Raw genomic sequence first — 26,122 nt, 5'->3', positions numbered from 1 at the left:
TAAAAAAAAATCAATTTTGGTTTCATCTGACCAGAGCACCTTATTATTCAGTGCACTACATCTCACATTTGGCTTGTGACAAAATGTTAACAGGATTTTTTTTATAGATTTCTCTTAACAATGCCTTTCCTCTTTTTTAAAGGTCAAATTGGTGTCAAATATTTCTCAAGCAGTTTTCAGCTACAGTGTCACAATTACATGGTTTTCCTCATATCATGCAGCCCTAATTTGCAGTTGTGCCATGTTGTGCTGGATAATGGATAGAACAGTTTCTCACGAGATGTTCAGTGTCTGGGGTATTATTTTATAACCTATCCCTGATTTTTATGGTCCCTGGCTTGCCTGCTGTGTTCCTTGGTCTTTATGATGCTATTTGACCACTGATGTTATCTACAAATCACTTAGATCTTAACTGAACAGCTATATTTAAACTAAGATTATATTGCCAACAAGTGGACTCTTCTTACCAATTGGGTTACTTATGAAGGCGATTTTATTTGGATTCATTTATGGATATCAGAGCAAGGGGGGATGAAAACTATAGAACACTATATGTCCTCTTCCTTCCACTTCTGACTGTGTGCTCCTTTACATTGGTATGAAATTCAAATATAAACTAACAATATATGCATATACACAGCATTCTGCCTTTGATGAGAACCTAACTTATGAGCAACATGTCATTGTTTAGCTGTCTAGAGAATATCAGCTAAGTCTACATAAAATAAACCTCACCTGACTCCTTAATCCTGACTTGTTCCTCTATTTTCATTCAAACAGGTACAATGGATCTTGTATTTGTGGTGGCGTTCAGCTCTTGGCTGGCTCCTGCACTCGGTGAGAATGAATTTTCTATAATTGCTTTGGCATTCGGACCCTTACGAGCCCAAATGTGCAAGCGTGTTGTTCGGCAGTACACTGCTGTAGTTGTGTTTTAAGTTCCTGATGTGTGTGTATGACAGGGTCAGCGTTTGGCAGGGAGGTGTTTGGTAAGTTTCCTGCATTAGAGTGGCCCCTCCCTGAAATTGCATGGCCTTTACTCCCTCGTGTTGTTTTGTCGGCTGGCTTTTTGTGAACAGCACCACTTGTTTGAATTGCAGTAAATCATTTTTCATCCCTCTTTTCAGTTTGTTTTTTATTTGTCTGGAGATTTTGTTTTATGCCTGTGGATTTCTCCCAAAAAAGGGTTTTGTTTCTGCAGTTTGAATAATCAATCATCCGGTGCTGCCTGGTTTTCCATTGTTACAAATACAAATCTTGGTCTCTGACTTGTTTCCCTAGGCGCTCCACATACCGTCAGCAGGGTTTGATGCTAAGCAGATTTGCCTGCACCGAGTTTTTTATTTTTTATTTTTTGACTCAGTCTTGTGCCTGACTGCAGGTCACTTTTTAAAGCCTGTCGAGAAGCAAAACATGTTTTTCACCTCAGAGAAAAATACCAACAGTTCAGATTTATTTTGTCTAAGAATGAGGTCAGAGGTAATTTCAGGACAACTTCCTCTTCAGTAAACAAATTGCAGTGTTTTGTTTCTTTTTTATAAAATGAATGTAAGTCAGTGCAATCTACTCTAATGTAAAAAAAAATTTCGGAGCAGATAAATTAATTGTTGATAAGCTTTTTAGTATACTATATCCAATCGCAATTGTACCCTAGGACTTAGTTTTAATATGATTTACAATGTCTAATGATATTAGTTATAACAACTTTGCATTAAGTGATGATGTAAAATGTCAGATGGTCTAAACATCTGACATCTTTCCAGCTCTTCTTCCATCTGGCTCTTGTCTAAATGTTAGTGTTCACACAATGTCTGCTTTGTGTCTGACATAAACCTAAGTTGGTTGCTAAGTAACCCTGCATGTTTCCGGTTAGGCCACTAAACTTAAGGTAAGAATTGTGATTTAACAAGTTGAGTTTGTTTTTTGTCAACATTTCATAGTTTGGGCTCCAGGCAAGTCTTGTTTTCCAGGAGGAGGCTAGGCAAAGAGAAACTAGTACAAACAACAGGGCAATAAAATAAAAAACATTTGAGGTGAACCAATGTTATTAGAATTTTACAAATGTTGCTACATGCTGATCCCCTTTTTAATGGATGACTGTTTAAAGGGTTGATTGTTTTGTAATAACTTTGATCAGTAATGTGAAAAAGTAAACACATACAGTGCTGAGTAGCATTTTCCATACTCCTGTCACATTTTTTTTTATCATGCTGCAACTACAATAAAGGACATTGGAGTGTAATTCACTGGAATTTTATGTTGTGCACCAACTGTCAATGGAGTTCTTAATTGTAAAGTGGAACAAAAATAACACATGATTTTATTTTAATATAAAAGTATGAAAAGTGTGGCATTTAGGTCTAAACTTCTACCAGGCATTTTTGGCACATAAATACACTTTAGCTAAATCATTACATTCTCAAAATTCGTTCAAGTCTTACTGTTTATTTAGCTCCTACCATCTTCCTTTCTTTGTTTACCAGCTTCCTTTGCCCTCCTGAAGTAAAGCAGGTGCAGCATAATGCTGCCAGCGCCATGTTTAGTGGTCGGGGCGGAGAGTTCAGCATTATACATTGTGTTTTAGTTTTCAGCCTTGCATAATGTTTGCATTGACTCAAAATTATTGGTCTCATTTGATCGCAACACCTTCTTTCACATGTTGTCTTTCTCCCACACTTGATTTGAGGCATCTGACGGCCTTCTTTGAACAATTGCTTTCCTGTTAGCTGAACCTTCAGCAATCAAATTGCAGTTATATATTTTCCTGATACTGTCCAGCCCTCTTCCATAAAGGCCACATTTGTGAGGTGGACTACTAACTGTTATCACATCCACAGAACTTCTCTGAATTGTGCATTTCTGCATCTCCTCCAGAGTATCCTTTGTCCTATTGGTTGGTTCATTATGCTGTAATTGGATATTGTTACTAATTAGATTACCTTTGGAGAATGTTTGTTGCCCTTGAACATGTTTAGGAGTTTAGTTGTGCAGAGTGAACAGAACAGCAAAATGTTTTATAGTTCAGAATTATGCTCTACTTTGCATTGATGTGTCTCATAAATCCCTAGTACAACTATAGAATTTTGTGAAAGAAAGCCACTATTAATTTTATGGGGTGTACCTCGTGAAGCGTACTCAGCTATTGTCACGTTTGCAGTTTGCTGGCAGGTACTTAAACCACCATCTGATATGTTCTTTTCTCTTTTATAGTCTCAGCAGCAGACGATGAGAAAGGTGAGGACATTTTAAGAAAAAGCATAAAATAGTAAAATTATTAACAATTTGCTGCCATTTAAATCAGGAGTGTGAGCATCTGAAGGACTGAAACAACTGCAAATCTGTCATCTGATGAAAAGAGTCTGAAGTGTGTCACTGGTTTCATCTGCCTCTCATTCATTACCTCTCTGTCTTCTGTTTTTTTTTCCTTCCAGACTTCGACAGCGCTTTTCATTATGGTGAGTGCTGAGCACGCAGAGGTTCTCCTTTTAACAGTCGACCCCTCTGCTCAGGAAACATCTGGGAAGTCGAGATGAGTGAGCATTGTGGTCTCGTTTTTCCAGAGGTGATGGAAAACTTTCACCTTTTGGCGCAAGTTTTTGCAGCAGAGCCAAAAGAAGCACTTGACATCCTGTTTGCTGATTTTAATATTAAAAACAGCCACAGTATATACTGAACAAGAACATCTCAGCTGTTTACATTTTTTGTGTTTTGCCCAATCTGATGGTCCAGCATTTTACGTTCTGTTTATGTTTGAGGTTAGATTAAAAAAAACATCAGTCAGTTGCATGAGCTACAGTGCCTAAATGTTGTTTGCATTTTGGTTTTTTCAATAAGAACATTTATTAGTCTGGGTTTAGACTCTACTGGAAAGAATATTGGAAATGAATAACACAAGATTCATCTACAAATGAAAAATTGTTTTGTTTTACGAGAAAACAAAATGCTAGCTGATGATGTCAACAAATAACAGATGTTGTATAAACTGTAGAATAATGCCTAAAAAGTTTGACCTAAACTAAGATTTTAAACACCTTGCATAATTGACTTCATATTGTTAAATTTTCCAAAAGCATTTTGAATTTTCCAAAATGGAAGACCAGTTAAAATAATTCTGTTGATTTATTTTTATGGAACACAGCGGCCTTTAAAACTATGTAAACCTTTGCTCTCTGTATCTGACGAGCTCCAGACATGTTAGTAAATCCAGGTAAAGATTTCTGTTAACTCCTGTTAAGCTTGAAGGAATTTCAGTCCAGTCATCAGCCGTAACACTTTCATTTTTTCTCGGCCAACCTTTGTATGTGTTCTCATTATGCGTTTCTTGGTGGGACTAAATTTGAACGGATCGCAAATTTATAATAAATAATAAATAATAAATTTATTTTAGTTATGTGGTGGAGAATGACTAAATGCATGTAGTTCTAAAGGTAAATCTACATGCTTTGTTTAGATATTTTTGTTGTCTTGAAGGCCACCTCATAAAATGTGTGTATGAAATGTATTCATGTTCTCACTTTGGTACTTGTTACTTAGAGGAACATGAAGTCTCTGAGCAGTTTTGACATGCCGCATTGTGGAGCTAATCTTCTACTTTGTTGTTATTCTTTGTTACGCAATGGAGTTATTGCAAATATGCAAAGTGTTTCTTAGTTGCAGCTAAGCATCTGAGATCGTTCTTATTCTTGTCCCTCCTCTCCTTGATCTTTTAAGAGAAACAAATCCCATGACAGTTTATCAGCCCAGCTGTAAGATAACGACAGAAGTGTCCCAAGATAAATGCAAGAGTTTTACAACTTTCTTTTGTGTTTTCCCTCATTTCCCCTGTGACATGCAGGAGCAAGATGATACTTATTTTTACAAAGGTCACAAACCAAACATGTTCAAAATCACAGAGCAGATTTTAAAAAAATCTATTTAAATACTTTATTTTCCCATTTTACATTTTGATTATTTTCCAAGTGCAGATTTATTGACCTCTGTAACTTGACCCTGGGATCAGAATATTTTTAAATTTTCCAAAGCTTGCCTTACACATCCCTAAGCAGCAATTATCCACGGCAAAAACACAAAATCTTAGTGCACTTTAAATAAGACAAAACTAACTCACAGGTAAGTTGTCAGTAATATGTACAAACATGTTTTAAGTCAATATTTCTTTGAAATTGATTAAAAGTACTAGCTCTAATAGCAGTATTTTTTTACTTATACGTTTAAAAAAAAATTAAGCTTGTTTTGAGAAGGATATTTTTTTGCAGTGTTTTCACTGTCGGTTGCTTTGCATGCGTGGGAAAGTTTTCCTGCTCTTCTTCCAGAGAACTGTTACAAAACAAACTAAACGAGATTGCAACTGTTTTTAAAGTCAAGACTTGACACCAGCCCCGAAATTTGTTTACAGATCTGCTGTCTGCAGCTTCTATGATTTGTTTTGGCACTGTACATCCCAACAAAGCCATTATGAGACAGCAAATTACCTCTGCAGTGCTTTTCAATTAAAATTTCATTCGGAAGCCTCAGAAAATGCCTCAAGATATCTATTTTTTATGTCTTTAGGAGAAAAACTTCTGCATGTCTCCTTTCAGCTTTGCAAACATCTCCCCAACATTTTTTTTATTTTTTTATTTCAGATTATGAATCTCTGAGAATCGGCGGCCTGGTTTTTGCTATCGCTCTGTTCCTGCTGGGCATTTTCCTCATCGTCAGTAAGTATACAAGTTTGCAACAGATGTAAAACATCAAACTGAAATTATGCTACAAAGCATGCAGACTCTTTTTCTGGGCTCATGGACTCACGCACACTTCTTGGAAAGTGTGTGTGGGAAAGTATCAGCCAGTCACAGCATTTCGGCCATCATAGCTCGTCCTTCTCTTTTACTCATGGCGTCGTCTCAAAATTCCTGCTCCAACCTGCCAGCTCATCCCGCTGCTTCTGCCAGTTAGAGATGTGAAACCATAACTAAGCAATAAATAATTTAGTCAGACTCAACCTCTCTGCAGCACGTCCTCTGTGTTTACAGGGACTAAAGTGAGTTTCAAACATTTCTTAGAGAAAGCCGGCTTATGAAAACTTAGGGAAGGTAGAATAAAATTTCAGTATGTACAGACAGATGCCTATGAAACATCAAATACTAATCTAATCAACTACTAATTTAATCTGTCTTTAAATGTTAATCAAAACCAATACGTCTTTATGTTAATATCTTTTTTGGCAGTACTATAAGCTTTAATGAGATTTACATATGTGTAACAGCTCAATGGAAGAAACAATGCAATGCTTATGCCTTTTTATCGGTAAACGGATGCAACTTTAATCTTATTCCTGACTCAAAATAACTGTTTAAGATTCATCTGTCAGGGTGCTAAGGCTTGATTTATTTTCTATATAATTTCCTGTTAAATTGAAGAAAGTCTGTTTGATCTCATTTTAATTTAAAGAGCTTTTTAGACAGTGTGTCATCAGATTACATGGGCCAGGGGCAAGTAAAGGAAGGGAAGCATAAACAGAATTAAAAGATACACTCATGAAGGAGTATTTTCTGTCTAAATATTTAAATTGAACAAAAGAAAGATGGCAGTTTGAATCATATTTGCATTAAAATATTCCTTCTTCATTTCCTGTTTGCTTGCAGCAGTGGTGGTTCTTGCATCACTGGTGCCCCCTCTTGGTCCTTTATAATTCATGATTTTCCCTTTGATAACTTCTTGTTGTTTTAGTTGTATTCTAGATTTACTTTTCGAGTTTTGATTTTGGCATCAGTGCTAGTGTTTCCTTTGGTTACCAAAAGTTAATAACCTCTCACTGTGGACTAGGTGTGCAGAAAGTATCCAGGTTTCTAAGGACACATCTTTTTTTTTTTTCCATTTGCTGTCAGGATTTCAGGATCACATGATGGGATAGCTCCCATTAAATTAAAGCTATTCTATTTGAATTTATTATTGTTTTCTAAACCACAAATGGTTAAAATTATACTGGAAGGTGAAAGTCTATGCATACTCGTTCACACGAATAGAATATTGCGCTCCAACCAAGAATGTCAGTAACATTCTTCTGGTATAAGTTTGGCTGTATTTTTGGCAACTCCTCATATCAGAATTGGTATAGTTTATCTAAATGAGTTGGTTTCCAGGAGTAGAGGACAGAGAGTATTCTAAAATAATAATAAAAAATAAATACAGTGAGAAACCATAAAGCTGGGATGCATCTCAGACTTGCTGCCCAGAACATCCTGAATTGTTTTATACGTAATTTAATCCAGTTCTTTTTATAAATGGTGGTGCAATGTCAAAGTTTCATAACAGCACTGTAAATTTAAATGTTATGCTATATTAAATATTGAATATTCTACCCACCTTATTTTTTTAAACAGCTCGAAAGTGTACCTGTTCAAAGAGTGACAAGCCAAGGTGAATTACACAAAATAAGACAAAGATATGCTTTTGTTTTCATATTATATATATGTACAAATGTTATTTTTACATAAACACCTATCTGTATTTCCCTTAGGCCCAGGAATCCTGAAGTTGAATCAGCTGTCCAGAAAGGTATATTTTACATTTTCTTCAATGTTTACTGTTATGACCTGACATACATGTAACATTACACATAATACTAAACTACTCTGCTGTAATTTATGACTACAAAAATATATATGTATTTTTTCAGCTTAACTGAGGCTACAGAAAAACTGGTAAATGTCTCCAAAACATCAATGAATCAGATGATTTAAATGAGAAATGAAACTCAGTTGACGTCTTTGCGTCTGCAGTTTGCCTACTGGCGCCACTAGATGGCAGCAAATACCGCGAAGACGGAAGAGAGCGATCCTTTGAAGAGGACAGCATTGAGCCTTTTTAAATGACATAATCCAGTTGTTTCTTTTTTTTCCCCTCCTTTTTTATGTTTTTATCACCGATAACTGTCACTAGATGATGTTTTATCTTTATACAGTAGGAGTAGTGACTTTCATTTTTATCTTTCTGATTTTCAAACAGATGCTAGATAATAAAGCAAATGTTTGAAAAAACAAAAGTTTGCTTTGATTTATTTCATCCTAAATATTTTTTTTCTTTTTACCAGTGTGGTTGTAGAACTGCGAGTGTGGCCATCTGGTATGCTGCGCTCATGTTTCTGCTGACGCTGCACACTGTTCAGTTACACATGCAGTTGTAACTACCAGCAGTGTGTGAGGACTCACTGCATTATGCAGCATTCAGAAAGATTTTCTTTAAGAACTACATTGCACCCTTCTTTGGTTTTCAAGCTGCTAAATGGCAGCTTTACACTCTAGTGTGGTGGTAGCTTCTATAAGAGGAAACACTGCATTCGGGTGTATTCCCCCGACACTGCAACAGAGAACATGGGAAGTGCTGCTTTCACTGCATGCAAACTCATCTCTCTGAGAATTAATAGCTGGAAAATAGGTAAAATTATTCAGATATTCTCAAAACAAAATATGTCATTTAGTCTATTTTTTCCATGAATTAAAAATGCTCACAAAATAAGACTTTACAGTTCACTGAAGTAGTTGGATATTGTCTCTTTGTTATATCCATTTTTTTTTTCTTCGGGCTGGGCCACCGTCTCCTTTAATCTGCAGCCTGTGTGCTTCATCACTATTGGGATTGCCCCTGGATTGCACCAGTAGATGCGAAGGATGGATGCAGTTTTTCATTATCACCAGCAGAGGGACGCCTGCTGAGCTTGTACAATGCAGTCACAGTAAGATGTTCTGCCTGCTGCACTGCCCAGTTTCTCCAACCCTATCCAGGCTGTAACTGCAACCCAGCAACTTGCTAAATTTCCAGAAGGAGTCAGAGCTCTTCAGCATCTTTGCATCGCAGCCATGGCCACCGCGGGTTTGTTCTCTTTACTTCTGTCTCTATCATTTAGTACTCAGAAAGATATTTTGGACCTAAAGGAAAAGAAAAAAAATTTAATTTTAGTTTGTTTGATCCCTGTCTTTATGTTTGATTATTACAAAAGTAATGGAAGCTTGTTAAAGTAATGATGCATGGATCGGTGTCACAATGAGGGGAGTTCCTGAGTAAACTACCAAACTGAGAAGGTCAGTTTTTAGCACTTCTGCAAAATCAGAATAGTTTCACAGCTGTGGGAGAGCAGTGGTGTTACATATAAAATACCAGTTCAACCACTTGGGACTGAGAGCTCAATAAAAACATACTATTGGCAGCATCTCCAGCCTCTAACACTTTTGTGTTTATGAATTCTGGCAGCAAAAGATATCATTAGTAATTATAGATCTGGTTGAAAATTACATAACTGCTTTTTTCTGTTGAAGCTCTTACCCCCTCCTTTCCCATATTCTTGCCTCTGCAGCTGCTGCTGGCTTGTAACCCTTTTTTTTTTTTTCTGCTGAGCGAAGATGCTGCATTGAGTGCCGTTCTGTGTAGGGCAAGAAAAAAAGCTCCCAAAGTGTGTTGAAGCCAAGTCTGCAGACATAGGAACAGAAGACCCCGCTCAATTTCAACACAACCTTAAACTGCTCTGCTGAAATCAGCAGTTCTGGATCTGTAAATGACGAGAGTCTTTCTTTTACAGAATCAGTGTTTCCAGACCAAAGTGACTTTCACTATGGTAAGATTTCATCCGATTGCAGCACTTTGCAAAAATATGCCACTCTTTTACATTTTGTCACATTATAGCCACAAACTTCATGTATTTTACATAATAGCCCAAAAGAAGGGAAGGTATAATCGAAGTGTGAAGCCCCTAAGCAAGACTGGAGGTTTGCCATAGAACATCAGTGAACAAAAAGTACCATGAAGACCCAGGAGCACACCAGGCGGGAAGACATACAGCAGTTTAAAAAAATAGCCCACCTTTTATACAATCTTAGTGTAATTAATACACAAACCTACTAAGATATGGTCATCTGCGTAAAAGCAACAGGCAAAAAGAGCATTAATACAGAGCAGAAAAGACCTACAAGGACATGATGTGCTCAAATGACAACAAAACAGATTTTTCTGGCTTCTGTGTTAAAGGCAGTTCTTGAGGAAAACAGTTTAGCTTCTAAATATGATTTGGGAATTTTGTAAAGATTCACCTTCTAGCAAGACAATCATCATAAACCTACATCCAGAGCTACAATGGGACGGTTTAGATCGAAGATTATCCATGTGGTATATTGGACCTAAATGTTTTTGGTAGATGATGTTCATCCAATCCTTTGCATCGTATTTTTAACATTAATACCTTTACTTGTTTAAGTCACTTGTCATTTTATCCCCTGCAGATTATGAGACACTGAGGACTACAGGGGTCATCCTTGCTGTCGTTATGTTTGTCTCTGGCATTTTAATAGCCCTGAGTAAGTTTAATTTTTTTTTTTTTTTTTCAAATATGCCAGTAATACTGAGACTTTAGTAAATATATAAAAGATCAAACTTCTGTAACTTATCTATCATTCCTCAAACAGGCAAAAAATTCACAAAATGCTTTAAATCCTCATCCAAGTAAGAATTAAGTTAGATTTAGCGAATGATCTGCCCGTGCATGTCGTATGAATGATGTTGAACTGATTACAGAACCTATGCGGTGAAAAAAAAACATCTGTTCTTGAAACAACTTTAAAATATTTTTTAAAATTTTACCCTGTCCCTTCCTGGATGCCACTTGAACATAAGTGCTTTCTCCTTGTTCAACCAAAAATTCACTTCCATCACATCAGTGAGTTCATAAACAACCATTAGAGGAAAAAACTAATTTTTAATGCTTTCTTGACCCTTCCACCTTAGTGCTTGGCCTGAAAGGCATTTGTTTAAATGTATGCATTCAAGCAGAGACACTCCTTGTGTGTTGGTAGTGAATGTGGGAAATCTACTCTCAGCTAATCGCATGTTGCTTGAATGGCAAGACAGGAATAAAGACAAAAGCTGCTGTTTCAGGAGGACAAGGACTTGGCATTTTGGTCTGCGGTCATGGTGCTTAAAAGTTTGAAAACTCTTAAGGTTTCTGTTTTTATAAGCCTAAGATACAGTATAATCACATTTACAGAAATATAATAAAAGCAGGTTTTACAGGTGACAAAAAGGTGTAGTATGAAATGATTTTATATATATATTTAAAGGCTTGAAGCCCTTATATATAAATAAAATACTGCTGCTATTTTATTAAAAAAAAGAAAAAAAATCACTACCACTTTTTGCCAAATTTAGAAGATTTAGATTTAAAAAATCACTTAAGCCACTATTTTAAGAAAGTGATTATATTATATTATATTATATTGTTATGTTTTATTTTCTTTTTTCTTTTGTTTTTTTGTTTTGTTTTACATTAACTGCTTGTGTTAATACCCTGTCATAATTAAGCTGAAGGTAAAATTAATTCTTTTGGATGACAGCTTTGGGACTTCACAATAGGACTATAGTTACCCTTCTCAGAACTTACCAACCAACAAACAACGCTATGAGATCACCGCATGTGAAAAATGTCACCAAGGACCTTAAGATACCGTAAATGTATAACTAACCATAATGTAGTTTGATGAAATGAGAAGTGACGTTTTATGAAGAAATGAATATTGCATTTCAGCACAAAAATTCCAGCTATGAAATATGGTTGAAAAAGTCACTTACTTAGGCATGTTTCACTTCACTGGGACTGTTCCCCTCAATAAACAATAAGTCCTGAATTAAACCGGTAAACTCCTGAGGACGAAAAACTAGACTTGAGTTTGTGAGGTGCAAAAAATAGAACTGAGGTAATGTTTAGGAAAGTCAGGTTTCTGACATCAGACTGACAGAAATGTTGTAAAGAAACTAAAACTGGATAAATGGAAACTACTGAAGATGTCTTGACAAAATGTGAAATATTTCACATTCAGGTACATCATAAATTGCTACATCTTCATATTCAAAAGACTAAAAGCTAAAAGCATAAAAGCTTGTTCAGTTTCAATTGGCGAGATATTCTCTGAGTTGTTTATCTGCACTGTCTTCTGTTTCATTATGTCTATAAAGTTCTAACAGATGTAAAGTTGTAATGTAAAACTTTACTGTTCAAACAATTTCATGTCCATGTCTGTACAACAATTATGTTAAAACAATATAATATTTATATTGTAAGAATGTGAACTCTTTTTATTTAAAACACAATAAATATATATTGTTATAATGTGATACCATAAGAGTTTATTGTTAGAAAAATATTATTTTAATGTTATAACATAATTTGGTTCTACTTTTTCCTTTATTTCCGTAGGAAACTCAACATCTTATTTTTTCTTTTGTGTTTATACAATAACATTCTTCTGATCACGGTTAATGAAAATATTTACATTTAGTTTTTTTTCTGAATAAGAACAAGGCAGCTATGTTTTCCTCTTAATGCAAAAAGGAAAAACTCTTAAAGTTGTGCCACTCACAGATCTAAACTCATAATTCTTACAAGGCAAAAGTGCAAATGTTCTTTTTTTAAATCAATGAATTTTATTGAGACAGAGTCTGTTTCTAGTAACTAGGTGAAACCTAGTTCTTCAAAGCAAATGATTAAAAAAATGAAATCTCTAAAGCGTTTACAAACTTTTAAGCACCACAAATCAGAACCCTGTGGCTCCAACTCGTTTTAGATCTGGTAATTCTCAAAATGTGCACACTATGACAAATTCAAGACAAAGTTGTTGCCACAGTTTTCACAGTACAAGTATATTTTACAGTAACTAATTTAACCCTTTCATGCATGAATTATGATAACCTCACTGAACTTTTCATTTCTCTGTCATTTCAGTCGACTTAAGCCCTGCACATAAAATATGCAGCTCATTTCCTAAAACATGTTGTTCAGACCTTTTCACTGATTTTAAAAATTTAAAATTATGAATATTCTACACCGAGTGAAAACTATACATCCATTCATCTATTCATTGACTATATCTGTTTTCACAAGCCCCAACTTATCTCTAACCTACAGTATCTATAGCAGCCGTTGGGTGGGAGGCAGGGTACCAGTCCATCAGGGGGCAACACAGAGATACACAGGACAAACAACCATGCACACATTCATGTCTAAAGAAAAATTAGAGAGATCAATAGCAGTCATGTTTTAGGTCCTTGGGAGGAAAGTAAAACTATTACTATTGAACTAATATACCAAAATACCACATTTTACCATTTTCTAATACTGGTCTGCATGATGAAAAGAAACGCAACTTCAGACCACAACAAATATTTCTCAAAGAACAACAAAAACATTGCTCTCTGGACTAAATAACAATAATAATAAATGAATTTTTTAAAAAACCATGCTGATTTATTATTTGAAATATTGCTTTTCACCATAGACATGCCAGATTGAACATCAAGCTAATTTAGATCTATTTTCCTTGGTGGATTAATGTTGAAGCAACAAACAGAAAAGCAACAAACACATGACTGTACATACTAAGAAGTAACCGCATAGGCAAGCACCCACATTTCCAACCACATGTGTGTGAGTCAATATGTTCACACACTCAGATATTGCACATGAAGGGTTGCGACATTAAATTCATCTTCAAAGAATATTGAAAATGCAGGATCTAATACACAGAATATGCCCTTTCTGTGCAAATATTTTCCAGTACAATACAAACACAGTACAAACAGGCAGTCAGCCATGATGTCCTCTTTTATGGGAAAATTATTAGGTGAAATTTCCTGCCAACATAAAATTGAAAGTTAACGCATTTAACACATTTTTTAAACCCCCACTTATTAATAGTTGTTATCAATAATTTTCATATTGATAAAGTATGACAAAGTAAAGGTGTCATACTTTGGTGCAGCAAAGTATTTGCTAGTCACTTAGAATTTCTGTCTGACTGCCAGCCTAGTCAGATTGAAGTTGAACTAATTGACCAATAGGTGGCAGTGTATAGAGTCCAACCATCCCCACACCCAAATGTGTTTCTTTGTGCTTTTTAAACCATTATCTATTGTAGTGACCTCTATGCGTGAAAGGGTTAAATGAAATAAAATACATATGATGTATAATTAAGTGTTTATTTTCATATTTGCCTTTTAAAACAGCTCCAGCACGTCTGGTACCCAAATACCAAAAACAGAAGGTGAGTTACTTTGTCTGAGCAGGACTGCTTACAGCCACGTTGTACTTAAATGCAACAGTAAGAGCTCTTTCACTGTCATCCTGTCTCATATTTCTTTCTCTGTTGCAGTTCCTCCTCCAGCTGTATAGAAAATGTAGCACATGCCTACAAAGGAAGAGTGCCGTCACAGGACCCCTGCTGACAAACGCATTGTTTTCTTATAATGTCTTTTTGGCAAAAATATAGAATATATCTGACGATTGTCAATAAACCGGGTCATCCAACGCATCTTAATTTGATCCCTATACTTATGATTACTTTAGGTAAAATTCTTCTCATAAAAATGATTCCGTCCACAAGAGTCTGCTTAACAGAACACATGAAGCAAATGTGATTTGTCTTAAATATATTTTATTTGTGTTGAGCAATAAAATTGGCAGCATGATTACAAATCATACATTTGTCCAGTTTGCATCACTGTAAGTACTGCACATGTTGGTCAAAAGCAACAAAAGATTTTCTGACATGTTTGTTGTTCTGTCTTCCATGATCATTTCATGGGAGAAAATAGAGAAAATAGCTTAACAATACAATAAATACAAACACAAAGCATAACAATCATAATCATTCTGTAATGCCTTAGATGTTAAAACAGCTTTAAAAAAAAAAGTCAGTCAGATTAAGGCAGTAAAAAATTCAAATGAACTAGATTTTTCTTCAGACCTAATAAGGCAGATTTTAAATGAATATTGTCTATTGTTGAAGTTCATATTACCTCATTTCATGAGAGAAAATAGAAAACATAGCTTAACAATACAATAAATAGAAACACAAAGCATAACAATCATAGTCATTCTGTAATGCCTTAGATGTTAAAACAGCTTAAAAAAAAAGTCAGATTAAGTCAGTAAAAAATTCAAATGAACTGGATTTTTTTTCAGACCTAATAAGGCAGATTTTAAGTGAATATTGTCTATGCTCATATTACCTCATCTATCACTGAAATAGTTTTACAGTAATCTTAGTCAGGAGCTGCTTGAAATGGAGTTAATCACGCAGCAAGATTAATTGTTTTCTTTGTGCTATAGAGAAATGTCAAAGATGACACACAAGTGACAGACTTAATGATTGTCATTTCACATGTTACAAGGGTTCATCCTCCTCATATCAGTACAGGTAGGTGGGTAAAAAGAGATCTTGAAAAATAAATACTCTTTCACTACAAGTGTAAATTATTGCCTGACACAGCTCTTATAGTGGGATGGTGTATTTTCCACCCTGCTCATATCTGTCGCGCTAAATGTAAATGGGACTGTTTAAAGCTTGCCCTCAACCATAAAAACAATCTTATGGAAACAATGTTATTGTACTTTTACTTGTGACTCATAAGTAAAATGTACAGTGAATCAGACAGTTTGTCATCGCGCTGACTCATCTGATGTCTGCTTGAGAAAAAAAAAACATTCTTTGTCATAGTTTCTTAAGTTTTACACAGTAAAGTTTCTATTTCCATAATGAAAAAAAATTGCATCCAGTGTCGCACACAACATATGTATGGTCCATACAGACAACAAACCATTGAATAGGTTCTTGTTTGAAAATCAATCGTTCTTAACAGAAGAAGACACGTGCTGATCGATCTCAAAACCGCTGCTCCGAGTATCATTATGATATCGTATCAGTGAGGGGTTTTAACCAAAGGAGTCAGAGAGGTTTCAGGGACATGGTCCCAGAGCTTTTACTCACGATTTCACAGAAATCAACTTTGAATTGGGAGATAGACCTATCAAAGAAATAAGTACTCCAGGCTTCAGAGAAGCAAAAATACATAATCCATTACCTTATGTTTTTGTTATCTAATATTGTGTTTGTGTCACATTATTTTGATAATAATAATGTTGTTTTTTTTAGATTTTGAGAATTTGTAAAAATGTTTTACCTAATAGACTGATAGCAAAATCCAATATTTTAGAAATATTCTACTTTATGGGCAGTAAGTCACGGGCACAATTTATCTGAAAAAATCTAAAGTAATCAAACTTTTTTAATCAACATTTAGGTCAAAGACTCCCAAATTAAACTGAAAAGTTTCTCCCCTTCTCAACAGAGGAGTCACCTTGAAGACGTTTCATCCCAGCAAATCGGGATTACAAGTGATCTAAGTTGTTCCTGGTCCTGCCAGAACGAGAACTGCTTCGTCTTTTCAACATGAATTTGAGCTGTGAAACAGAAAGGATAACTCGGTGAGATTAGTTTACCTTAGGACAAAAAGCAGCAGTGTTTAAAAGGACCGTTCTACATGAGGCTCTTCTTTAACTGCAGTTGATAACTCTATTGGAATATTAATTTAGCATAAATTCAGAAGTTTAAGTTTATGTCCAAGACCAAAGTAAACTTCTACCATCATGAAGCAGCTCCAGTCTGAAAAATGTCCCCACATCTAATGTGAATGAAGTATTTTATCAGCCTTTAACCTTTTATCACTTTGAATACAAACAGTAGCTGAAAAGTCAAACAGTGTAAAAGGTAATAAAATAATGTTAACTTAATACTCATTCCATTTTTTTTTTTTTTTTTTTACAAGAACTCAGCCTCCACAACAACCTAATTTGGATTTATACCAAATAAAGACACAAAGACAGTTATCAGCAGTAGCTAAGATATTTACTGGGGCTAACAGTGAGAAATGATTGGCAGGTTACCCGTTCTCCTTGCGGGCCACTCTGCAGCAGGTGAGCTGGCTGGTCGTTCTCCAGGTTGCGGATGCTGGGATCGGCTCCTCGGTCCAGCAGCAGCTGCAGGATCTTCTCCTGGTTTTGGTTGCCATGAAGACCCGCCGCCATGTGTAAAGCCGTGTGACCATGGGCCTGTCGCAAACGTGTTAAGATGTTATGACTTGAAAAGTTCAGTCAGCGCAATTTTCAGGTACAACGTACAGTGAACTCATGCGCGGAATCAAACCGAGAATACAGTTCTGACTTTCAGGTCAGTGTGGGACTCACTTTCATATTAACAAAGTCTTTCATGTTTTGGAGGCGACTCCCCAGCAGGTAGTCCACAAGCTTAATGTTCCCCTCCTTCACAGCCAAGTGAAGCACTGTCTTGTTACTTTTGATTTCCTGGAATTTGATAACGGGAAGTGAGGGAAGGAATTATGAAACCACCACTTCAACAACAGCATTTGAAAGTCAAAGCGGAGAGACAAAACAAAAGAGAGAGTAGAGAGAGAGGGTGGCCAAACTATGTCATCATGTTGGTTAAATGAAACGTGGCACTTCCCTTGTACTTTCTCACTCAAGGTTCTTGGTTTGACATAAGTACTGTAATAAACTGTGTCTCTGCTGAGCTAAAGTACCTGGCTGAGAAGGGAGGCCCCTGCATGGAAAAGCATCCGTACACATGACAGCTTCTCCTCAGCTTTTGTCTGAAGACTAACATCTGCCGGTGCAGCTGAAGAAGCTTTCACGGTGACACTGTGAGAAATGGCTGCACAGTGTAGAGGTGTCATGCCTAACGCAAAAAAATAAAATGATATATGGCTTTCAAAATACATTGTTTATGGGTTATAAAACAACAGTGTTTGCTTATTTCCATAAAAAAATGTAAGACATTAAATTACCTTCAAAGTTGCGAGCTTCCAGGTTGACATTTGGTCTACCTGACAGAATTGCCTGCAGAAAAATAGAAATCACTGGTGAGGATTGTTAAAAAAAATAAAATAAAATAATAAATCTTTTTGTAATTTTTTTTTGGGGTATGATGAAAAACTAAACCATTGTTGTTGTTTCTTTACCTGGAGAACTGCTGGGAATCCATAATGAGCAGCCAAATGAAGAGCAGTTTGACCTTTAAAGTCGCAGGCATTTATGTCCGCTCCTAACAACAGAAGATCCTGTACAATCTCTGGCTGGTTGGCTGTCACTGCCACCAGTAAGGCAGTCTGCAAAATCACATTTAGCATACAATCACTCAATTATATTTCTTAAACAACGCCAAGAGAAATCCTTTGTTTTGCTTAGCGCATTTCTATTCACATTTTATTTCATACCTTTCCCTTGTGCTCCTTGGCATCAAGCCTCCCCACTTCTCTCAACCTCTCTGCAGCAGCAATGGCGTACTCCCGGAGTCCTTTGGCTGTGTAGATGTGCAGGATACTGTTCAAGAAAAACAAATGATGAGTCACTTGTAAATGATATTGTGTAACTGTGGTCATCCCCACAGTTATTCCGTGTTATTGCTTTTCTCTGCTGAAAATGTTTTTTTTTGTTGGTTTTTTTTCATCTTATCTGACTCTAGCATAAGACAATGACTCAGACTTTCTTTTTAATCATTCAAAAAATTACCATGTTCCAAATTTGGTTTTCACTTTCAGCTCACTGCCAAAAACAAAACTCGATAGTAGTAAGTAATTTGTTTACAATCATCTCGTAATCAACAGTTCAGTCATGATAGACGTGGTAGAGCTTCCTCAATGTTATTTTTCAGCCAAACTCATGTTCTGTATTGTACGTATACAACTCTGTGTTTCCCAATTTTTCAGTCTGTTAGTCTGTTTTAGCCACAATCTCTGAGACTCCCTTTTCTTTAAACAATCTTTCATTTTCAAGACCAATAAGACTTTAGGTAGGTGCACATTCTTTGTTTAAAGTATATCAAAATAACCATTGAGATATCAATTAGGTATATAAAGAATAGCATGAAAAATAAAACTTTTGATTAACACCACCACTGGGTTATCTCTGGACTTCTTAACTCTTTCTAATCTCTTTATAATTTCACATATAGTAAGTTAGTAAGCAAAGTTTGTTTATGAAGCGCTTCTCACAGACATAAAATCCCAAAGTTTTGTGCAATAAAATCAGCCTAAAGAAATATATTCAAAAATGATGCATGATGTCAAAGGAGAAACACTGAGTGTATCACAATCTTTCAAATTTGCTTTGAGGAAAATTTCTTTGAGATGTAGAGATTGTCACTGTTTTATTTATTTTCTTGTTTGTTGATCCGCCTAACCCTGACATATGAATATTTCAGGCTCAGAAATGTAAAAATAATAATAATTAAAAAAAAACACATTTAAATTCTGAAGAAAAAAAATGCATAAATCCCTTATAAAAGTTATCAAAAATGTTTTTAAATAATTGCAACAATGTTTCACTCTTTATAATCAATAAAACAATATTTGGGGTATATTATATTTAATAGGAATAGTTCTGTATGCTGTTTGACTTACCAGCTATGACCTATTCTTAGCATGATGCAAATAGGCACTTATTAAAAGGGCCGACCTCTTACCCAGGTCACTCTCGTAAAAAAAGACATTGGCTTTCTTACGTGGTTAATAAAGTTTAAATATAATAACTCACGTGTCACCGTCTTCGTCCTGACAAGTGGCTCTGCTGTAGTCCATCCCACTGAGCAGCATCCTGGCTTCATCCAGTTTTAAAGTATCCATTGAAGAGCTATATATATGCTGTGTGTTATCACTCAGACTCAGATGGGACCAGGATGGAGCCACACTGGGTTCTGGAACCGCCATAGAGCAGTCCTGAAAAAAAAAGTCAAATGTAAGCCACTATTGACCTCTTAACAGGTTTATGGACTCAGAAATGCTACAAATTCAAAGATGTGCCAAACTGAGAATATTTCTCTTACATATGGCGTAGATATTGAGTCTCCAAAAATAGAGACTTGCTGCTGTGTGCTGTATTCAGGTTGCATCGGAAGGTAGGATGAATCATAACTGGGTCCTGGGTCACTGCTGTAGTAACTGTTAGTGGATTCATGGGGTGGGGCCCAAGAATGATAGCTCACTGCCATGTCAGAGTAGCTTATTGCTCCACCTAGAATGGAAAATACCAGTCAACATCTTATTATGACTTTTTATTCTGCCTTTTTCTTAAAATTCCCAAATAAGGTAAGGGCTCAGCCAGAGCGACATTCTTGGAAGAACCACCTCTGAGTGCAAAATATCTGTAAGGTCCTATTTTGTTAAATATAAATCCCCCCAAGCTGTTCTTACCTTTAACTTGCAATATATAATTTAAAGAAACTGACCAACAAAGAAATTTGTCATAGGAAAAAAACAACAACCTTGAACTAAACTTTTGTTAAAGCACCTTCTGATTCACTTTCAGCATCCTGTCTTCTTGAGGTTATGCTTGCTATCAATTCTACTGAATTGTAACCTTTCTTTATATTCAGCTGACCTAGTAGGATTTTCCTGACATTTTGAAATCTGAGGAGAGCTTACAAATGATGAAAAGAATCTCCATGTAAGAAGTGGTCAGTCTGGTAAACAGCACAAAAAAATTATGAAACCAGTCACAATACTATACATTGAAAGCACCAATTGTCTAAAACTGATTAAAAGATGGGACACAATGGTCAAGGTAGCTGGAAAGATGACAACAGTAACAATCAAGGAGGTGCAAGGATGTTCAGCAAGTGCTAACTAAGGTTTACATGTGACAGTAGTCTCCTCTAATCTCCTTTTATCTCAACTAAGAAGAAGGATTGCAAGACAAAAGTTTTTCTTACAAAAAACCCCATCCAGGTGTGGCTATACTGCCCAAAAACCTTTTGGAAGAATGTGTTTGTACCAACTTGGCAGGCAAATACAAATACTATATGCTGATATGTAATCAAAATAATGCTTTAACTAAGTATTATTTTAAATATCTTCATAATTACGCACCCATATTGTGGCAGCATTTATATTTTTTCCTATATCAGATTTCTTTGTTGTCCTTTTGAACTATACAGAACATATTTCACATAACATATGAGAAAGGTATTTGATATTTTTATTTCTGTTTATTTGAACATTATTTCACATCAGTGTATAAAACATGTCCCTTTTGGCGTTAGATGTTTCACCCTTACCTGTAAATGTAAACGTCTCTGGTGAAGTCAGCTCCTAACAGATGCAACAGAAAAACAGTATATGATCACTAAACAAACACAAGTCACAAAGTATTAGGTGAGACGTTGACTAAGTCAGTATGTGGGCTTACTGCAATAGTAGTCGGAGGAATTGGACTTGTACTGGCAGCAGAGCAGGGGGGAAGCACAGCTGATGTCTCACGTCTTCTCTTCTGCTCCAAAAGTTTCTTTACTGTGGGCTGGGTGCAACACGCCTTCTCTTTTGGTGCTGGAAAATAAGAGTAAAACCAGATACAATTACATTGTTTTTTCTGACCTGATTTAAGATGTTTAATACCAAGTTACTAATTGATTTCTTTTAAGACAAACTCAGAAAAAAAGATGAATGTGACATACTGCAAAAACATCAAACTATCCAAACATGAGAGGATTTAATTTAAAAAAAATAAAGCATTTGGTGTTTACCAAGGATTCTATAGGCATGATCTCATCAGACGGAGAATGTTTCTTCCCTCTATGCAAATTTCTTCCTATCACACAAACAACTACCAAACTAAAAGGCAGCAGCAGATGTTGAAATTAAACTGTAACCTGTAACTCCCTCCATCACATCCTCACAACATTAGACAGAAGAGTGTTTGAGAGTGTGCAGTAGAAGTACTGCATCTCACAGCAGCTGCAATGTGACTGACAAAGAGGGCCCTGCAGTGGATAGTGAGGGAGCCGAGAAGGGTCATGTGATCCTCCATATGTACAGGACATGTTTCAAAGCTGCTGGAGGGAAAGGCCTCAGAATGACTTCTCATACCTTTCGCTTGAAAAATTTTAATTGCTGCCATCAGGCAAACTGTTTGGAACTATGAAAAGCAGAATCATGTTGCGAATCGTTCTGCATTAAAATGTTACTCATCTACCATTCAGATGAATCATAGGATTCATTTTGCATGTGAACATTAAAAACATTCCCATTCTGTAGGTTCTTCATCTTTAGATTAGACTTCTTCTTCATGTTTTGTGTGTTGTGTAAGCATTTATCCAGTCTTTTCGCTACTTCCACTATACAAATATGAACAGTTTAATCTGAATATAAAACAGTGAACTTTGTTGTATGCAAAGTTCCAATAAAAATGAATGTAGCTAGTTTTCAAACCACTGAAATACCTTGTAATCTTTGAAGGCTAACTGTCTCCCTTTATTTTCAAACAGAAGCAATATTCAATGTGTAAAGGGTCAATAGATAAAATAGAATAACCAGATACTTAAGCTTTGTAATATATTCCTTTGCTTCCATAGGATCACTGTTTATATTTCATTAAATTTTTGATCGCTTTTTCCTGCACAAAGAAGAAGATAAGGGCATCATCAGTGCAGCTCCTACATTCAATACTTTTTGTAAATACATTCTTTATTCTGCCACATCTTACATCAATAAGTTATACATAAAAACATAGAAAAATCCTTTTTTTTTCTTCTTTTTTTTTTTACAAAATGTGACTTTCATATAACAATGTAAAAGTAATTTGAATTTAAAGCCCTTTAAACAAGAAAATGCCTTCCAGGTCATTTCCTTCTAGTTTTTATTTTATGCATTCATTTCAGCCATTAGGAAAATTACAGAAATAAGCAAACATAAATTAATTAATGAATAAATTAACAAATTAATGAAGCAACAACTAAAGTCCTCATTGATCTTAGAGTAAAAAATAGATCCAGTTTTTCATGAAGCTCATTACAGTGTTTAACTTGCTGCTGTGTCCACATTTTATCCCTTATAAAAGATCAAATAGTATCTCTGTTCCTCAAACCCTTAATCATCATGATGGATGTCAAAAGGTGTCTGAATGATTCTTCAGTTTTCTCACTTTAATACCAGATTAATTTCTGTTTCTCTTTTTTTTTTTTTTGCCTTTAAAGTCCAGCTCCACAACTTTGTGAACTCTGGTCTACTTTATACTCAGACTTTTGTTCTTCAAATAATTTCTGCTACAATTTTTGGTCTTCAAATACTTCAGCTGATGCTTGGCAGGTCAACAAGGAGTTCTTCTTTACTTTATTTTCATCTGACTGAAATGTTCTAATGTTCAGACTTACGTTTGCCTTTTAAACATCCAGTTAATTAGCAATAACTCCTTAGCAATAACTCCTTAGATTGAAATGTTTTGCACAGGTTTCTTGTAAATTTCTTGAAAAACTTGATTTTGTTTGCCCATTTTTAGAATGAAACACAAAGGATTTTTGCTTCAACTATTTTTCAACCTATTACATTTTTGATGAAAACATTTTTTTTTCCCTATTTGTGTTTTTTCCTTAAACATTTGTTTCATTTTTAAATTCAGCTAGCTGTAGGAAGCCCTTTTTCAGACAGCTTTAGAGAGTCCAGGAGACATTTGTTTGATGACACCACACACTTTCCAGCAGCGAAGTGAAAAGGAGGTTTTTAAAATAGTACTTGTTCCAGCTCTACTTTTCCATGGAGGTTATAATCAGTGACACTAAATCTGTACCCACAGATAAAGGTGTAAAAAATACAGGAGTCTGCCTACTAGCACTTTTGAAAAGAATAATTCGATTGAGGACTTGACGACAAAAAAATTGTGTTTTTTCTTCATTTGGGTTTATCACTTTAATCTGTAAGCAGGACTTAATTACTTGATCTGCTTGCTTTTTCTGTACTTTATCAAAGAACAAGTAACTTGATCACACAATTTAGAGATAAGATGCTATTTTTGTTAACTGACTCTTCATTGCATTAGCCTCAAAAGGTCATATAAAATACCTTTTAACCATAAGACATCAAATATCTTGATGTAAGATTAAAAAATGTAAGATAAAAATGTTTCCAAGGTTGAGAACATTGATTTCTACTGCAGTTGTTTTGACAATAAAATGTAAAAACATTTAGATTACATGCATAAGACTTTTGTGTTTCCTGTTGAGTAACACGAGTGAATGCAGTAAGCAGTTTACTAATAATATCTACCACATTTAATATGAAAGAAACAACAAAAACATCTACTGATGGAGACAAATAGTGAACTTCCAATACAGAGAGATTTTCTGCCATTTTAAAAAGCAAAAATTGTTAAAAAAATGAATGAAAGTAACATAAATACTTGAAGTTGGACTTCCCTTTAGGGTTTTGTTTTTAATTTAATCGTATTAGTTTTATTTTAGCTTACACTGAAGATATTATCTATTTAAGCTTTAAACACTTCAAAGATCTTTTCTGAGATTCTGAACTTGGTTTCTCCATGGAGGGATTTTCTTTTTCTTCTCCTCTTGCCGTGCACCCAAACATCTGTTCTTTTATTTGATGTGCATGTTTCCTCTTCTAAGTCTCATTTCCACTCAACAGGTAAAGGAAAAGCGTAAAAACAGAAAAGAAAACAACACCGCATAATAGAAATCTGCTGTTTCCAGCCGACAACAAGCGACAACACAGGTTTGTTTCCTCAAAAGCTTCCCCCGCTACACGTGAAAGATAAAACGAAGGCCCTATTTCCACCCTGTCGGTGGAACCCAAGAACAAAGCTCAGACTCAAAAAAAACCTCCTCCTTTAGGAACAAATATCTTTTGCGGGCAGCTGTACAAATAAAACGGAGAGAAAGACAAAGAGTGAGAGAGATTCATCAGAAAACCTTCAGCATGGGATTGCCAGCACTCATTTTCTGTGACACCTTTCTGTCTCACTCCATTACGCAAACCACATCTTCCTGCCTTTAGTGTGTCAGAGACGCGTCACTTAGAAACGCATGTAGTTTGCCTTGTGTTTTCTGTTGCATCTACATTTATGCGAGGCACAGGCATTGTCTTCAAGCCCATGAGTGATACCATAGTGATATTGTCTGTGGCAAACACAGAAAAACAACACCCAAAGAGGTATTATTTTGGTTTCACTTTGCCCTGCCTTGTCTCTTTTCAAAAACAACTGTTTCACTTCCCCTTGCAAATGTATAAAATAGAGCCAGTGTCTTGTGTCCTATTTTGTGCCCCCGAAACACCTGATAAAAGGTCACTTTCATCCGAAATGACATCAGTCAAAACAGATCAATCCCGCAGGGTTTCGTTTTCAGGTTCAGGAGGTGTTACTACAAGTTACTTAATGCTGACTCATTTGTTCTTCACAGCTAAATGCAACCTTTGGCCTTTTCAGTGATGATACAACGCTGGCACAAACAGCCAGAGAAGGTGCATTCATTCAAAGGACTTTCATCAAATGTAGAAGTTGCTCCGTGCTTCACAGTTACAGAAACAGGAAATAAGGGGATGGTTTTTAATAGCTGGTGCCAGACTAAATACTCTGAACTCGAGTTTGTGCTAAATTCAAATCGTGCCCTGTGGAAACCCCTGGACAATGAGTCACGAGCGTGGGAGGACTGGGGATTCCGACGACCTTTCTCTTTTACTCGATCCTCAGAGACATGAAAGAGGCAGTGCATCACCAGTTTCCTCATTTTGTGGGTTTTTGCTCTTGGGCCAACCACACGGAACAAAATACATGTAAAGTGATCGCCCAGGCAAAAAAAAACCTGATGAACAAAGAAGTTTAGGCAAAGCAGGCTGTCTCTGTCATGTCACACAACTTGCCTCTTTGGTATTAATCAAAAGAGGAAATGAAAACATACAAACAGGGGTGGAGATGCATCAGGGGTTCCCCAAAATGAAGTCTGGACTCTTGGATTCACCCAAATAGTGATGTCACTGCACTGAAATGGTACACTGGGTGACATTTCAATGTAAAATACTAGATGAGACAGGTTGAGGAAAGTGTGACTAAGAGCAATAATAAGACGCATTTGTAAATGTTGCCTTATTAGATTTGGCAGCCAACATTACAAGGTAAAGATAGTTTGATAACCTGATGAGGCTGATGTATATTTTAGGGGAAAATATAAAAACAAACACTTTGCACAATAACATTACATCTGTCCCAAAACTAATTTTCAAGTGTAAGCACATTAACCAGAAAAGCATCAACGACACACCGACAAACCTATTGATGGCTAATATAAACTAGATCTAACAATCCATCACAGGATTAATACTCACATTTATCAAAGTGCATGTCAGAAACGGTTGTGCTCTGTGTCCCTTTCTCGTCGGTTCGTCCACTCGGCCAGCAGTCTTTTCAGAAACGGGACTTGTACACAGATCCGTTCAGGTAGGCTGAAGAAGTGAGTCTGGTTTGTTGACT

General features: G+C 35.8%; 2 protein-coding genes across 7 annotated transcripts in view; one reads left to right on the top strand and one right to left on the bottom strand.

The window, feature by feature from the left end:
- The window catches only part of LOC114142167 (FXYD domain-containing ion transport regulator 6-like), a 19,411-nt gene extending 4,914 nt beyond the window's left edge, over window positions 1–14,497 (top strand). For 2 of the 6 annotated variants that reach the window (XM_028013302.1, XM_028013301.1), the window contains 9 exons: window positions 781–837; window positions 963–989; window positions 3,211–3,234; window positions 3,432–3,455; window positions 5,625–5,699; window positions 7,365–7,401; window positions 7,502–7,539; window positions 7,661–7,685; window positions 7,764–8,026. In XM_028013302.1, coding sequence (XP_027869103.1) covers window positions 786–837; window positions 963–989; window positions 3,211–3,234; window positions 3,432–3,455; window positions 5,625–5,699; window positions 7,365–7,401; window positions 7,502–7,539; window positions 7,661–7,665 — 282 coding nt within the window. In that variant the 5' untranslated portion in view covers window positions 781–785 and the 3' untranslated portion in view covers window positions 7,666–7,685; window positions 7,764–8,026. Of the gene's footprint in view, window positions 1–780; window positions 838–962; window positions 990–3,210; window positions 3,235–3,431; window positions 3,456–5,624; window positions 5,700–7,364; window positions 7,402–7,501; window positions 7,540–7,654; window positions 7,686–7,763; window positions 8,717–8,802; window positions 8,854–9,556; window positions 9,593–10,253; window positions 10,329–10,436; window positions 10,474–14,025; window positions 14,064–14,171 lie in introns of those variants that run through there. The other 4 variants (XM_028013304.1, XM_028013303.1, XM_028013299.1 and 1 more) reach the window with 3 other exon arrangements.
- Window positions 14,434–26,122, bottom strand: nfkbid (nuclear factor of kappa light polypeptide gene enhancer in B-cells inhibitor, delta). The gene is made up of 12 exons (XM_028013297.1): window positions 25,978–26,122; window positions 21,059–21,195; window positions 20,928–20,961; window positions 19,698–19,885; window positions 19,409–19,590; window positions 18,091–18,196; window positions 17,836–17,982; window positions 17,662–17,713; window positions 17,398–17,552; window positions 17,045–17,161; window positions 16,745–16,909; window positions 14,434–16,261 (listed from the first exon to the last, which is right to left on the bottom strand). The coding sequence occupies exons 1-12, from the start codon at window positions 25,991–25,993 to the stop codon at window positions 16,190–16,192; spliced, it is 1,371 nt and encodes a 456-aa protein (XP_027869098.1). The 5' UTR covers window positions 25,994–26,122; the 3' UTR covers window positions 14,434–16,189.

Source organism: Xiphophorus couchianus, chromosome 3 (assembly GCF_001444195.1).
Source record: "Xiphophorus couchianus chromosome 3, X_couchianus-1.0, whole genome shotgun sequence".
NCBI classification, from domain to species: domain Eukaryota; kingdom Metazoa; phylum Chordata; class Actinopteri; order Cyprinodontiformes; family Poeciliidae; genus Xiphophorus; species Xiphophorus couchianus.
This window is presented reverse-complemented; position numbering and strand designations above follow the sequence as displayed.

Bases quoted from the DNA above. Each gene is read 5' to 3' on its own strand.
- nfkbid (XM_028013297.1), bottom strand. The intron at 19,886-20,927 runs GTAAGGGTGAAA...TTTCCATTCTAG, and splicing joins AGAGACGTTTACATTTACAG to GTGGAGCAATAAGCTACTCT. The intron at 17,983-18,090 runs GTATGAAATAAA...GTGATTTTGCAG, and splicing joins CCAAGGAGCACAAGGGAAAG to ACTGCCTTACTGGTGGCAGT.